Source organism: Nuphar pumila, chromosome 13 (assembly GCF_984573655.1).
Source record: "Nuphar pumila chromosome 13, dmNupPumi1.hap1.1, whole genome shotgun sequence".
Classification (NCBI taxonomy): domain Eukaryota; kingdom Viridiplantae; phylum Streptophyta; class Magnoliopsida; order Nymphaeales; family Nymphaeaceae; genus Nuphar; species Nuphar pumila.
This window is the reverse complement of record NC_143261.1, coordinates 78,723,244-78,739,797: the sequence shown is the minus strand read 5'-3', so window position 1 is coordinate 78,739,797 and position 16,554 is coordinate 78,723,244. Positions and strand designations below refer to the sequence as shown.

At 36.5% G+C, this 16,554-nt stretch overlaps 1 protein-coding gene across 3 annotated transcripts in view; it reads left to right on the top strand.

Moving 5' to 3' along the window:
* The first annotated feature begins 480 nt into the window (after positions 1-480).
* Positions 481-16,554, top strand: part of LOC149818818 (U5 small nuclear ribonucleoprotein helicase) — a 264,200-nt gene continuing 248,126 nt past the window's right edge. For all 3 annotated transcript variants that reach the window (XM_089985540.1, XM_089985539.1, XM_089985538.1), the window contains exon 1: positions 481-710. In XM_089985540.1, coding sequence (XP_089841666.1) covers positions 604-710 — 107 coding nt within the window. In that variant the 5' untranslated portion in view covers positions 481-603. The remainder of the gene's footprint in view (positions 711-16,554) is intronic.

Below are 16,554 nucleotides of genomic sequence, written 5' to 3'. Positions count from 1 at the left end.
ATCAAATCTCAAAGTTTTGGGTCGATCTTGGAACCATTCAGGTAGTGTGTAACAATGGTGACGCAGCCCCTAACACGATGAGGGTGACAACATGACGATGGCATCCAACTTGACCTTGGATTTTTCGCTGTCCGCACGACGACTGTTGGTATGGCAAGCTGAGCCAGTGCAACCAGGTTTTGGTGGCTGGTGCGGTTTTTTAGGGTTATAAAAAAAAAAAAAATCTTAATCTGACCTCACGTGTCCCGCCCAGTATTAATTGGACCCGTTCCTTTATTACCAAACCCTAACACTACTGGATCTGGTACATGTCGGGTCAGGGTCATGTCCGACCAGGTGACACCCCGGGGGGATAGGGCCCACCGGCCCAGTACCCAACACCGCCATTTGAGTCGGATCCAGATCAGTTACGAAAAGATCCGAAGAAAACCTGACCCGCTTACTAAGTTGATACAAAGAGGGGAGGATGCAGCCTCATGCAGGAGACGAAGCGGAAGAGCCGTTCCCTTCCCGCCCGCCCTATAAAAGAAAGTCCGGCCTCTCTCTCTCTCTCTAGCACTGAGCGTTTCTACTTTCTAGGGTTTCTCTCCGAGGGCGGGAGGTATGAAGGTCCAGCTTCCACGGCTCACCACATCTCTCAGAGACCACTACGACGTCGATCGGGCCTACCTCGATCGGAAGCGAATCCTTCAGAGCATCGACCTCCGGAGGTACTCCCCGACGCCCTTCTCTCTTCCGATTTTTCTCGATCGGAAAGGGAGAACTGTTGTTGTCAATTCGTTTGTTTGATTGTGCGGCGGAGTTCTCGTTTTCCTCGACGGAATCGGGCGGGACTCTTGTTATCTCTTTCCTGTTTAACAGTTTGGATATTTTTCCAGAGTCTATTTTAGGCTGTGAAAACCGAAATAGTGGTGAATTTCATGAGATTTATGGTGTTTTTTTTGTTTAGGAAGTCAGCAGTTTTGGTCTTTGACGTCGAAATGTGCGATACTTTCTTTCTTTCTTCATTTTAATTTGTGGGGTTGTGATGGATGAATGATTCCATTATTACGTAAATGCACCCTGGAAAGTTGCAGAATTGTTTTGTTGTTAATGTAAGGGTGACACTAATGGGATTGAGCATAGTTTGAGTTCTTATTTCTTTACTCAGAAAATTGATTTGTATTTATTTGCAGTTTGTTTGTTCTTTAGTTGTGTGAAGTTTTCTCGGGGTCTTGATATTGGTAGTCAATGTTGGTGCCTCTCTTTTTGGAGATTGGGTCCCTTGGTGATGTGGATCTTTACTTGAATTTGAGGCAGTTTTTTATTTCAATGGAGATATGTAGTGGTAGGCCTCTCCAGCGTGACCTTGGTATAAAGCTTACTTGGCTGTGTTTGAATCTACCTCTACGGTTTGAAAACTTGTTGTGTTGTTAACTATAAAAGCCATGATCGTGCGATTGTGAGGTCATTTGCATAATGATGTATTTCTATTGTTTAGATAATAATGTGATCTCTGTATGTCATAAAAAAAGTGGGTGCTGCTAGGTGCCAAACCCCTAGAAGGTTTAGTTAGCACCTAGGTGAGACTTGTTGGTCACTTAGTACCTAGCTTTTATTAAGAAAAATAGGTTGCTTTGCTTTATATATATATTAGTGTTAATATAAGGCGCACAAGAGAGAGAGAGAGAGAGAGAGAGAGAGAGAGAGAGAGAGAGAGAGAGAGAGAGAGAGAGAGAGCAAAATGTGTCTTCAGACATTTTTTCCCTTTTTTGCAATTCTGACTCTGCAGATGTGTTCAACATGGTTGATTTGTTAGAAATCAACAATCTGAATCATGTTTTTTATGATTTTTTTTTTTGATTCTCGAAAATTTATGAAGATTCCTAATAAAAACCGAACCATAAGTAGGAAGCGGGGGATCCTGTTGGTTTTGGGTTGGGTCCATTCTCGTTTGCGTGGCCCACCTCCTTTTGAGTCTTTTGTAAAGAGTCAAACTTGGTTGGAATTATGTAAGCTTATTTTTGTCCAGGCTTTAAGTTGTAAGTCTATTAGTCTTGAGTCCTCAATTCTAGTAGAGAGGCAGTGAGAAAGAAAAAGACAGTGTTTGTTCAAGCGGGGATTTTTGTAAGCAAGAGCAATGTTGTAAGTATCGTACGATCTATGTCACACGGACTCGGCTAGGGAGGCGCCGCACCCGAGTCGACATATCCTGACACGGGTGCGGCTTCGGACACGGCCCAGACTCGGTCAACGTCGAGTCAGACTCAGTCAACGAGTTGAGGCCGTCCTTGTTTTGGACTTGGTCAACGTTGACTGAGTCCAAAAATGCTCATTTTTAGGGCAAAAAAAATATTATATATATATATATATTTAAAAAAAATATATAACCAGACTATGCAATGCAGTTCCACAGTCACAGACTATGCAATGCAGTTGCACAGTGACAGACTGTGCAACTGCAACTGCATAGTCACTGCATTGCACTGTCTGTGCAACTGTTAATGTATAGAGCAAGATATTTGGTACTCACTTGGAATGTTATCAACATCAAGACACATGATCTTAGCCGTGTCCCCTAATGGGCTATAGCCGACTTATTATTGATATATATATATATATATATATATATATATATATATATATATATATATATATATATATATATATATATATATATATATATATATATATATATATATATATATATATATAGCCGAGCCCCCATGTCCAAAATTTTTGAAATTGCGCCGCACCCGCACCCATGTGACATAGCGTACGATACAGAACGATACATATCGTAACTTTGGAGAAAACAATATGATACACACTCATATCGTGATACGAGTGTATTTCATATCCGTATCGGGTGTATAGTATGATACACCCTTGTACCATACGACACACCTTTGACGCAATTTAAAATGTCCGAAAGTGTTATTTTTCATTTTGGGTTTTAAAGACCTCTTGAGGGCCGACTCCTTCATCTCTGTAGATGCCATTAGAGGACAACCCACATACCCTAGGAGTCGTGAGAACGATTTGTGGCCGATCCATGCTCAAGGGAGAGAGATTTTGTGAATTTCTCAAGTAAGAGTGCATTTCCTTTGCTGGTGCTAGTAGTAGTGCTGCCGCATACACAAAAAGAAGAGGTGGAAAAGGAGGAGGAGGAGTCATCCAGAGGAGGTAGAGCTAGATGCTCTATTAGCAGTTGGATGCAACAATGAAGACTTTTTGTCCTATAGGACTTAGATAGTTTAATTTTAGGATCTTTATAGTTTAGAGATGAAGATTGACATATAAGACATTAGTTAAATGTGATGTTTTTAGTTATCATGAACTCCTAGTAGTTTAGTTATGACTTATGACATCTTAATATGGCTTGATTGTGAATTTAATAATGTTAAGGCTTTAATTGTGTTTAAATTACGTAGTTGCCTTTTATTTACATTGTCAGTTATCTGTTGCATGGTTTGTTTATTAAATTGTTCATTTCTTCTTCTTATAAGTCTATTGTTGCTATTTTTTTTGTTTACATGACTTTATTTTGTGCAATTCATCATTGTTTCATGTGTGATGATTTTTTTAGAACTTTTGCTAATTTTCTTGATTTTTTGGAAATTTTGAGATTTTTTTATTAAAAAATTATAATTATTTATGATACGATATGTATCTTATTTTGGGCCAAACCGATATGGGTAACGATATAATACTTACAACCTTGAGCAATAGAGTGTATCTTCAAGCTTGTGACCTTGAGAAGAAAGCATTGTAACCCGATTTCATATATTGGATTTGTTGTGGTGGCCTTGTAGTTTTTTCCTCTTCTTTTGGATAGGGTTTTCCACGTAAATCAGTGTATTCTTCCCTTTGCTTTGATTTCTTTGTGCCTTGATATTCATATTGCATTGTTTGCATTATACGTTTGCGTTGGTGGAGGTGGTTGCACACTATTTTTTTGTAGATGGGATTTATGTGATTGTGCATACCAAGTGTTTGTTGAATTTCCTATTAGATTCACATAGAGAAGTGCTTTCGCTTATTTTTGCTACTCTTGGTTTCTCCCCAACAGACCCAAGAGCCAATACCCATGAAAACAAGCATATACATCACATTTGTTGGTAGAACTAATAAAGAAACCCCAAAAAACTCATTCTTTTTGTATGCTCCCATTGTAACGCCCCGAAAGGTTAACCCAAAAATTTGAGGATTTTTTTTATACAGCGAAACCATTGTACATTTCGAGGTTAAGCATTCAGAACGGTACAGGAAAGTAAAGACCAAACAACAACACTTTATTTATTTCATTTATGAACATCAGAGTTTTCATATGAATGTTTCCATTTACAAGTCAAATAAAGAAGATTGACAACAAAATATCCCAGGAACCAGTAGATCAAGTCGATAGTCGACGCCCCTCCTGTAGCCGCTTGTGATGACTACTCATGTCCTGAAAAACAGTAAATATATAGGAATTAGATTACACAGTCTAAGTAGAAAAACCGTAACTTTTATTGCAGGTATATTATGAATCTAGTATATGATGTGAGTGTCAAGTGTAATTCTTTAGTATAGGCAAAAACAAGCAAAGCAGATGAATTAACAACAATAATAGATATATCAGTTCTAACATCTACACATTTCAGGATTTAATTATATCACAAGCTCAAAACATAAAGCATGCTGAAAGTATATGATTCCCTTCTGAAAGACTATGAAACTATCTCCCTAACAAATTCTACTAAGTGTGATACCTAAACTGTTCTAATTAGTATTTATCTTATCTTATCCCGCGGGTACACACGGGCCAAGGCAACCATCACAGAAGAGAACGTTCAGGGGTATATTATTCAAGGGTGTTTATTAACCCGAATGTTCTAACTTAGACTGAAATCCCAAGGGAGGGTGAAAACACGTGATTTGTCCTTCTTTTGGATCAGATCTGAACTACATCAGATCTGGTAAGATTTCTTCTGTTCTTCTTTTGGATCATATCTGGCACAAGAGCTTTTGTTTCAGACAACTTTCATTATAAATCCTACAGCCACCACTTGTATACTCGATTGGAGCAGCTCACACTGTTTGGGAACAACCATGAAAGAACAACTTACGCTGTTTGGGAACGTCTGATATCACGCATCAGACTAATTTGTTGGGAATCGTCTGTTATAAAAAAAAGGCATATACAACTACTAATTTGGGTGAACTGCGGGGCAAGTTTCTCATTCATCTTTGCTTTCGTTTCCGTTCTTAATATGGTTTTTTCTTCTTCCCATACTGGTCTTTCTTCAAATTTTCTCAGTCAGCTTGTGTTTGAAAAATTAAACCATTCTAATTTTCTGACTTGGAAAAGACAAATCGTTCCTTTTATAAGGAGTCAGGCTCTGTCTGGGCATCTGGATGGACCAATCCTACCCCACCACAATTTATTTCACAGGAAACAAAGGATGACAAAGGGAATGCATCGATTCAGTTAACACGAAATCCGGAGTTCACAGCTTGGATGAAGCGGGATCAGGCCTTAGTGGCCTACATTACTTCGACCTTGTCACAAGAGGTCTTGATATCGATTCCTGATCATTGCAATGCCGCAGAGTTATGGAATCAGCTTGTTCAAACATATTCCCAAATATCAAAGGCTAGAGTCTTGTTCTTGAAGCGGGAGTTCCAAACTCTCCAAAAGGGCACCATGTCCATTACGGAGTACTTGAACAAAATGAAGGCAATAACGGATCAACTTGCTATTGTTGGAAGTATAGTATCAGACAAGGAGATAATACAACAAACTTTGAATGGCCTCGGGGAAGAATACCCTGCTCTTACCACATCGTTGTTGTGCCGACCAAAATTACCATGTTTTAAAGACTTTCGAGCTAAGCTTTTACAATATGAGATGAGTCTGAACAGATTGACTACCAGGAAAGAACAATCCAATACACAAAATGTTTTGGTTACAAATATATATCAAGGTGATGCTCGTGGTGGGAATAATTTTCGAGGTGGAAGAGGTCATGGTCGTCATGGACAACGAGGTCGTGGGCTTCTTCCTACTACAAATATGTCAGGAAACTCTACAGTGGGAAATCGAAATATTCCTATATGCTTTCTCTACAACAAAAATGGACATATCAAAGCAAATTGTTTGTTCAACCCTCAAAACAAAGGCAGAAATAACATAGCAGAGGGAAAAAGGGAAACTGAGGGATCGAAGCTTTCTGGAGATGTATAACAACTCTTACTTGCAGCCTTTTCACAGATGAATATTAATTAAAACGATCAGGGAGAGTGGTATATAGACTCTGGAGCAGCCACCCACATGACAGGTAATTTGGGTAAGCTCACTAACTTATCTCCTTATTTTAGAAAATGCAGTATTGTTACTTGCGATGGAACATATCACCCTATTACTCACACTGGAAATGCACAAATTCCATTGTCATCTTCTAACCTTAATTTGTTTCATGTTCTTCTTGCTCCTAATATCAAAAAGAATATTATTTTTGTATCTAAACTTGTCGATGATACAAATTTTGCAGTCGAATTTACTCCCTCTTCTGTGCATGTCAAGGATCTTCAAACGAACGAGACGTTTGTTAGAGGGGAGCGATGAAGGAATATGTACGTCTTCAACGAGGATCCTTCTACTGCTATCTTGAAGCCATCTTTTGTCTCAAAGTCGCCGTCACAACTTCTAGAGTCGAGTTCTTCGAATGTTTTGAGTATAAGTCAATGCAATAAGCCATATATATGGCATGGTCGTCTTGGTCATTGTAGTCGTACTTTCATTGAAAAGCTTGTGTCGAATAATCTTATTCCAGAGTCTAGTCTACTTTCTGAGTCCGATGTTAAGAAGTGTTCCAGTTGTGAGTTATGCAAGATGAAATGAAATGGGGATCTTCAAAACACGAGCTTAGATTCATAAGGGCAAGTGTCAAAAATGACACTAAAGCATAACGCTTAAAAAGGGTATAACTGGAAACAAAATAAAATAAAAATGTATTCTTTATTGATATGAAAAACCAATTGCTTAAGAAGCATTGTAATTAAAATACAAGAGGGGCTGCACCCCTTTATATACACAGCTGAAAGAGGACTCAATAGAGCTGTTGGACACAGTCCAACAACTCTATTTAGAGTTGTTGGGCTGTGTCAGTCCAACAACTCTATTAAGAGCTGTTGGACTGTGTCAGTCCAACCGCTCTATTGCTAGTCAAGTCTGGACAAGGCTTGACTAGCAACAGTCATTCTAGTTCAAACTGAACTAGATGACATAAAGACAAAAAAAAAAAATAAAGGAAAAAAAATACAGAAAAGAAAGAAATGAAAAATATATTTATATATATATATATAGTTTTACATTTTAACACTCCCCCTCAAACTTACGGTACATTGAGCGAAAGTTTGTCTAAGAGAAAGTGAAATCGGGGAGCAGCGAGAGGCTTTGTAAAGAAGTCTGCTAACTGATATTCTGAAGTGACATATGGCAGATCAATTATTCCGTGTAGATATTCCTCTCTGACGTAGTGACAATCCATTTCAATGTGTTTGGTGCGTTCGTGGAATGTTCTGTTACTGACAATGTAGATCGCATTTTTGTTGTCACAACACATTTGTGAAGCCTTTGTTGCTTCGGCTCCTATGTTAGCAAGCAGTCGTCGGAGCCAAACTACTTTTATGGTCGTGGTTGCCATGGCTCTGTATTCAGCTTCGGTGGATGAGAAAGATACCTTCTGCTGCTTTTTACACCTCCACGAGATCAGTAATTCCCCTAAAAAGACACAAAAGCCAGTGATTGAGTGTTTGTTATTTGGATCACCTCCCCAATCAACATCAGTATATGCAATTAAATCAAGAGAAGAGGAGAAAGATAAGAAAAGTCCTCGTAAAAGAGAGGACTTGATGTATTTGATAATACACATGACTACTCCCATATGAACAGAAGTAGGAGCATGTTGAAATTAACTTGCTGTGTGAACAACATGTGCTATATCTGGTCTGACAATGGATAGATAGGAAAGTGCCCCGACAAGCTGTCTCTAAGGAGTATGGTTTGCAAGAAGTTCTCCGTCATCAATCTTCATTTTAACATTAACAACTTCTAGAGTGTCAACTTTCTTATCATCAGTAATACCAGACCTGAAAATAATATCAAAAGCAAATTTAGTCTGAGATAATAAATATCATCTAGGAGAATAAGCAACTTCAATGCCTAAAAAATATCTCAACAGACCTGAATATATGCAAACTAACTATAAACTATATAAACCTAATGACAATTCACTAAGTAATTTTAAGAGCTAAATGGAATATCAAAAACAACTAATAGCAATTTGCAACTAAGTAAAACTAACTACAAATTAACTAAGTATTTCTAACTACAAAACAACTATGCAATCTAATTACAAAACACTAAGTGAATTTAGTATCAAAATACTACATTCATCTAATTACAAAGATGCTAATTAGGTGTAACTACTAACTAACTACTAACTAATGACAAAGCACTTAACAATACAAATTAATTATCTTAACAACTAACTAATTGCTTAATTAATCACTAATTGTTCATGAACTAACACTAACTAATCGATTAACTAAAACTAACTAATGATATAACACTAAGATCTAATACTATTATTCACTCAAAATACTTAGTAAAAATTAGTAATGAAAACACTTAGTAAAAATCATTTAACAAATAATACTCAAAACATTAAAATCAAGTGTGAAGACTAATCAATGAAACAACAAACATCAAATAAAACTAAAGTATAGACATTGCAGTGAAACTCGGTTTCCTTCAAACAGTGGAACTTAGCAGTTAGGAGCAATTAACATTTTTCAGTGAAGTTCAGCTAATTCCAACAGTGAAGTTCAGAAAAGAGTTTCAATAAAAAAAATCAATAAAATTGACACATTGAAAATCGCAGCAAAACATATACTAAAAAACGCAGCCACATTCATAAAAACAAACACTAAAACAGTAAAAAAACTAAAGCACAGTAAAGCAAACACTAAAACATGAATCACTATGCTTAAACAAACGGTGAAAAAAGAAAAACAATATATAACACTAAAACACTAAGTAACACAGTAAAAAAAAAACACGCAGCTACTACACTTACTCTCTGCTTAACACACTATTATCACACACACAACACTCTGAACCATACGCACACTCACACAACACTGGTCATATTCACCCATCACTGCTCACATTCACTCTCTACTTAACACTCACACTGCACTATACTTAATACACACACTTAACACTAACTCACACCGCTACTACACTCTCACACACACAGCACTAACTCACTCACAACACCAGTAAGCAACCAGCAAACACAGTAAAACACTATAACTTAGCAAAAACCGTAAAAACAGTAACAAATAAAAACAGACAGTAAAAACAATCAGTAAAAACTCAGCAAAAACTTAACGATACTTTCAAGCAATCAGTAAAAACAAACATAAAACAATAAAGCAATCAGTAAAACAAGAAAGAACAGGGAACAAAAATGAAAAATGAACTCAGTAATAGGAAAATGAAATTTGCTTATCAACTGTAATAGAAATGCTAAAAGAACGAAGCAACTTGCGATGGAAATGCGAATTAGAAACAGATGTTAACTAGAAAGTTAGAATCCAACTACAGGAATCAGAAAGAAACGTATGATTTCAATCAACTATCATAAAGAAACTATCAAATGTTATATGAATGCACAAACAAGAAAGAAAGGCTTGAATCAACGACAGGAAACAGAAATTTGAAATGAAAAAAAAAACAAGAAAAAAAAACATGAATCAAAATAAAAACAAAATTTGTAGAAATAAAAAACAAACATAATTAAAAACAAAACAAACATCGAAATCAAAATAAGAACAAGAAAGAAATCGAACCAAACACAGGAATCAAACTAAAATAGAACACTAAACAAAAATCAACACTAAACAAAACAGGAAAGAACAAGCAAACAGGGAAGAACAAGAATCAACATTTAAACAAAATAAGCATCTATGCAAATCAAACCAGAAAAACAATCAAATCGAATCGTAGCTCAATGACCTCTAAATGCATCTATGTGAGGGTTCTAAACCCATAAGTGATGTGTTTTTGTAATAAAAATATATTCTAATTATGAGTAATTTATGCATCATCAAATACCACCATGCTAGAATATTTGCTAGTCCCATGCAATATACCCTACCCTTGTGATCCAAGGCCCAAATAGTCGTTTTGGATCCGTTTTGACCCGAGGTCCGACCCGCTACACTGTAAATGCGATAACTTTCTCGTTTTAAGTCTGATTCGAACAAAATTCAAATTGTAGTTCAATGACTTCTAAATGCATCTACGTGGGGGTTTTAAACCTATAAGTGATACATTTTTGCAATAAAAACTATTATAATTATGAGTAATTTACGCATCATCAAGGGTAGGGTAAATTACCCTTGTGTTTGCAGGCTTAAGTCATTGCGTGTCTCTTTTCTGTACTTGTTCAATTTTGATTTCATTTTAATAGTTTCTATAATTGAACAAGTTCAATATCAATAAAATACAAAGTTTAGATTTAATTTGAGTGTATCTCGTTCCCTATGGATCGACCCGTACTTGCCACATTCATGAAAAGTCGGTTTTGTTACTTGATTGGTGATTTTTCAAACACTTTCAATGACAAAATAATGTTTTAAAAATACCATTGCTAAAAGTTACCACCAAGTTTTCAGCGCCGTTGCCGGGGATTTTGCTGCAAATATTATTGAAATTCAAATTTGGGGATGGAGTGGGTTGGATTATGGAGTTTTTGCTCAGATCAAAGGCCCAAATGGCCGTTTTGGATCCGTTTTGACCCGAGGTCCGACCCGCTACACTGTAAGTGCGATAATTTTCTCATTTTTAATCTAATTCGAACGAAATTCGAACTGTAGCTCAATGACCTTTAAATGCATTTATGTGAGGGTTCTAAACATATAAGTGATGCATTTTTTTAATAAAAATATATTATAAATTTCTGTGAGAGCTTATGAAGTTTGGTTTTTATCAAGGGTATGTTTACCCAAAAGGATCTTGCAAGAGCTTATTTTTTGCAAGAAAAAGTGAGAACCACAAAACAAGGCGACATGAGCATACAAGACTATTATAGTGCTCTAAATCCTTTGTGGGATGAATTGGCTCTTTTAGAGCCTAAATGGGTGGCTATGGAGGATGTGGAACTAAGACAAAAAACAAATGGAATAAGATAGATTGTTTCAATTTTTATTTGGGCTTCGTCCCGAATTTGAACAAGTTAGATCCTCACTTCTCCATAGATCTACGTTTCCTCCTTTAGAAGAGGCTATTGCCGAGATTACTCAAGAAGAGACTAGGCATAGCATGGGTAAAAGTATAGATGAAGTTCTTGCCGTATCTAAACCCGACAATCATGTTAAAACATACAAACTACCTCATTTTGGTAAGCAAGGGAGTGGTGGAAGAAAAATGATTATATGTCATCATTGTTATGAGCCGGGACATATTAAACCCGTTTGCCCAAAGCTAAATGGGGCATTCAAGCCAAAGGTGGCTTCCGTTGAGGAATCATCCACCAAAGAAGATGATGGCAAGAACGGGGATCTCAAAGATATTCTTGGTCAAATCTCCTTCGCTCTCCAACAAATTCTAAAGGCTACTTCTTCCACCTCCGCTGCCGCCATTGCCTCATCATCACCTCTCTGTACGTACTCTTGGATTTTAGATTCCGGAGGCTCTTTTCACATGACTCATCATGAAAATGCATTAACCAACGTGCACACCAATTCAAAAATATCTTGTGTCTCTACGGCCGATGGAACTTTTCTCAAAATAAATGGTATTGGAACTCTTGATTCTAAAAATGTTTAAAATTTTCTTGTTCCAAAAGTTAGAATAGTTCATAAATTAATTTTAACCTCTTTTCCGTTTCTCAAATTGCCGACCATGGATGTGAAATATCTTTCTCATCCCAAGGGTGCTTTGTGCAGGATCTCCGGTCCGGGAAGCGGATTGGGCAAGGCCATATGAAGGGAGATCTTTATTTTATGGATAACTTAATGCTTCCAAATACCTCATTTTGTAATTATGTCCAAGACAAAAATATTGAAACTTGGCATAAAAGGCTTGGACATCCAAGTTACTCTAAAATGTATCTTTTTCCTTTTGGAAACAAGTTTTGTAAAGAAAAAGATATCAATTGCAAAGATTGCATTTTTGGAAAAATGAAGTCTATTCTTTTCCCTATTAGAACCTTTGTGACAACAAGACCTTTTGAATTGGTGCATTCCGATGTATGGGGACCATCTTCGGTTCTATCCAAAGGTGGTTATTCATATTATGTTACCTTTATTGATGATTATACTAGATATATATGGATTTATTTTCTTAACCTTAAATCAGAAGTTTTTAACTTCAAAGAATTTCATGCAAAAGTTCAAAATCAATTTCAAAGTCAAGTATCCATTCTTAGATCCGATTCGGGTGGAGAATACTTATCAAATGAGTTTCAATCATATTTAAAACAACATGGCATTTGTTATCAAAAATCTTGTCCAAGAACTCCTCAACAAAACGACCTAGCGGAAAGAAAACATAGACATATTTTAGAAACCACTAGATCTTTACTCATTTCTAAAAATATTCCTAAAAGTTTTTGGGCCGAACCCGTGTTAACATCCACCTATTTAATCAATAGAATGCCATCTTCAAAATTGAACAATATCTCTCCTTATGAAAAACTTTTCAATATGACACCCGACTACAATCGTCTTCGTATTTTTGGATGTAAATGCTTTGTTCTTTTACATAAAAGAGATAAATTGTCCCCTAAAGCAATAGAATGCGTATTTTTAGGATATGGTGAAAATCAAAAGGGCTATAGATGCTTTGACTATAAAAACAATAAGTTATTTGTCTCCAAAGATGTAACCTTTTTAGAAGATGAAAATGGATTTGAAATATTGGAAAAACCAAATGAAATTGATTATATGTTTATCAATGATCTTTTAGAAGATTCAAATGATGACTCTTTGAGTCATCCAGAATTTTTAGAAAATACTCATGATTCTCATGATAATGATGTATCACCAACTAATGGTGACAATCTCCAAGTATACACTCGGCGTGAGGAAGCACAACCTATTAGTGCTTTAGAAAAATTCTTGCGGCTTAATGAACCCCTAGAAGAAACCTCCCTTAGGCGATCTTCTAGAGAATCAATTCCACCTAATAGGTTTGTCTCATATGAAACTCTCTCACCTAACTATAGAGCTTGTCTAATAGCTTTGCATTCTTACTATGAACCTTCCCATTATAATCAAGCAAAAAATATTCCTCATTGGGTTGAAGCAATGAAAGTTAAACTAGATGCTTTAAATAAGGCTAAAACTTGGGAAATAGTTCAACTTCCTCCAAATAAAAAAGCTATAGGATGTCGGTGGGTCTACAAAGTCAAAACAAAAAGTGATGGTTCCCTAGAACGTTATAAAGCTAGATTAGTTGCTAAGGGATATTCACAAGAATATGACATCGTTTATGAGAAGACTTTTGCCCCCGTGGCTCGCATGACAAGCGTTAGAACTCTAATTGCTGTAGCATCATCTAAGAAATGACCTATATTTCAATTAGATGTTAAAAATGCCTTTCTTAATGGTCAGTTGAATGAAGAAGTATATATGGACCCTCCGCCGGGAATTAGTGTTAACCAAGGTCAAACTCTTCGATTATTAAAAGCTTTATATGGCCTTAAACAAGCCCCTAAGGCTTGGTATGATAGATTTAGTGCTATCATGTTACAATTGGGATTTCGTTCATGTTATACTGACACTGCTCTTTTTGTTAAACGTGCAGGTAATAGTATCATCATCCTTCTGCTTTATGTTGATGATATGATCATCACTGGCAATGATGAAAGTGGTATTCTTAATGTTAAAAATATGTTAAAACATAATTTTGATATGTCTGATCTGAGTTTTCTCAAGTACTTTCTTGGTATAGAAGTAGCATACTCTCCTCGAGGGTATATATTGTCACAAATGAAGCTTGCTGCAGACATATGTTCTAAATCTGGAATTTCAGATGACAAAAAGGTGGAGACTCCCGAGATTATCAATGCTAAACTACGACTGGAGGATGGAGTTCTGCTGGATGATCCTACGCCCTACAGGCAATTCATTGGCTCTCTCACCTATCTGATGATCACCAGGCCTGATATTGCTCATGCTGTGCACTCTGCAAGCCAATTTCAGCATGCCCCTACATCTGTGCATATGAGTGCTGTGCTTCGGATCATTCGATACATCAAAAATACTTTGACTAAAGGGCTATTCCTATTTTCACTCTCTTCCTTAGATTTACTGGCTTATACTGATGGTGACTGGAGAGGAAACCCAAATGATCGAGTCTCAACTACTGGTTTTGTATTTTCTTAGGAGATTCGCTAATTGCTTGGAGGTGCAAGAAACAACAGAAAGTCTCATTGTCTTCTACTGAAACAGAATACAGGGCTATGACAACTAGTACAATGGAGCTTGTGTGGCTTCGAAGTCTTCTTCAAGATATGAGAATCGAAATTACCGGTGCTTCGAAGCTTTGTTGCGACAACAAAAGTGCCATCTATATTGCCAGCAACCACACCTTTCATGAGAGGACTAAACATATTGAAATGGACTGTCACTATGTACGTGATGAATATCTTCGTGGGACAGTTATACTGCCATATGTCACTTCAGAATATCAACTTGCAGATTTCTTTACCAAAGCTCTGCATGCTCCTCGCTTCTTGTTCCTTCTTGGCAAACTTTCGGTCATCTCCCCGTAAAGTTTGAGGGAGGGTGTTAAGACATATGTAATAATACATCTATATATATATAAATATAGATGTATTCACCACAATACCCGATAGGGGTATTATGGTCTTTTCACAAGTACCCAATAAGGGTATTGTTTTATTTCTTTTATTTTCTTGTTTTTTTATTTTTTGTTTTTTTATTTTCTAAAATGTATTTTGGAATACCAAAAGGGGCCCCACAATGGAGTCGTTGGGGCCCCCAACGGTCACAATTGTGACCATTGGGGGCTCCCAACGACTCTATTGGGAGCTCCCTTTGGTCTTCCTTTTCTTATAAATTGGGGGAACCCCCCTTGTATTTGGTATTGCTTTAGAGAGCTCCTCTCCAATAAAAGAGATTCTTTTTATGTGTGTAGCCTTATTATAAGGCCCTTCGTATATCCCTTGGTGGATTTCCTCTCATATGCTTGTTTCATTTGTCCGTGTTGGACATAGTGAATGCTTTGGCATTCTTGGATTCTTCCGCATACTTCATTACAGTATAAGGACAAGATCTTTGACGTGTGATGCTATGCAATTTAAGATAATTTTGAAAATCTGTGGATAAAAACTCTCCCCCTGAATCTGTGCGAAAAATAGTAATATCATTTTGAAACTTGTTTTTAACCATATTATGAAAAGTTTGAAAGTATGAAAATACTTTAGACTTATGTTTGAGAAAGTAAATCCACGTATGTCGAGAGAAATCATCGACAAAAATAACATAATAAACAAATACTCCTTTAGAACTTACTGGTGCAACACCACAAACATCCGAGTGTATTAATTCAAGTGGTCTTGAAGAGAAAAAGGTTCTGTTCTGAAATGTTAATCTTTTCATTTTGCCGAGAATACAATCTTTACAATCAAACGATTCTGTAACGCCCCGAAATTTTTACCCAAATTTTGAGAACTTTTATATATATATATAACAACGGAAAATAAAAATTCTAAGGTTAAGCATTTCGGAACGATACAGGAAGGTAAAAGCAAACCACACCATTTATTTTTATTTCAGTAATAATAGAATCAATCATCAGAGTTTCTACATTATAAGTCTCAAACAGAATCACATCTGAAAGTAAGTAGGACCGCCCAGGAACAAGTAAATCAAGTCTCGATCGATGCCCAATCCCGCAGTCGCTCATAAACTCTACTCTTCTCCTAAAAATGATAAAAATTATAGGAATTAGACTACCACGTCTAAGTAGGAATTCCTGTAACTTTTCTTTCAGATATATCATGTGTCAAGCATGTGATGTGGTGTCGTGGGTGATTTTTCAGCATATACAAGATCAAATAAAGAAACTATACAACAATAGTAACATGTATTTCATTTAACCAACAACTACAACATTTCCAGGGATAACATTTAGCTACACATCAACAAGATTCAAACATCTCACATATTACAATTTCTAAAGAATTACATTCAGGAAGAGATATTGAACTGTAACTACAAGTTTCAATCATACTACTCAGTGTGATACCCAAATTGTGTTAATTAATGTTTATCTTTATTTATCCCGCGGGTACTCGTTGGCCAAGGTGACCATCACAGAAGAGAACGTTCGGGGGTATATTATTTAAGGGTGTTTTATTAACCCGAACATTCTAACTGAGACTGAAATCCCAAGAGAGCGGCCAGTGACCGAGAGAACCTCCCAAAGGCTAAAACCAAAACAGGATGCATCCCTAACTTCTGTAGAAGAACAAAGAGCTACCACCTAGG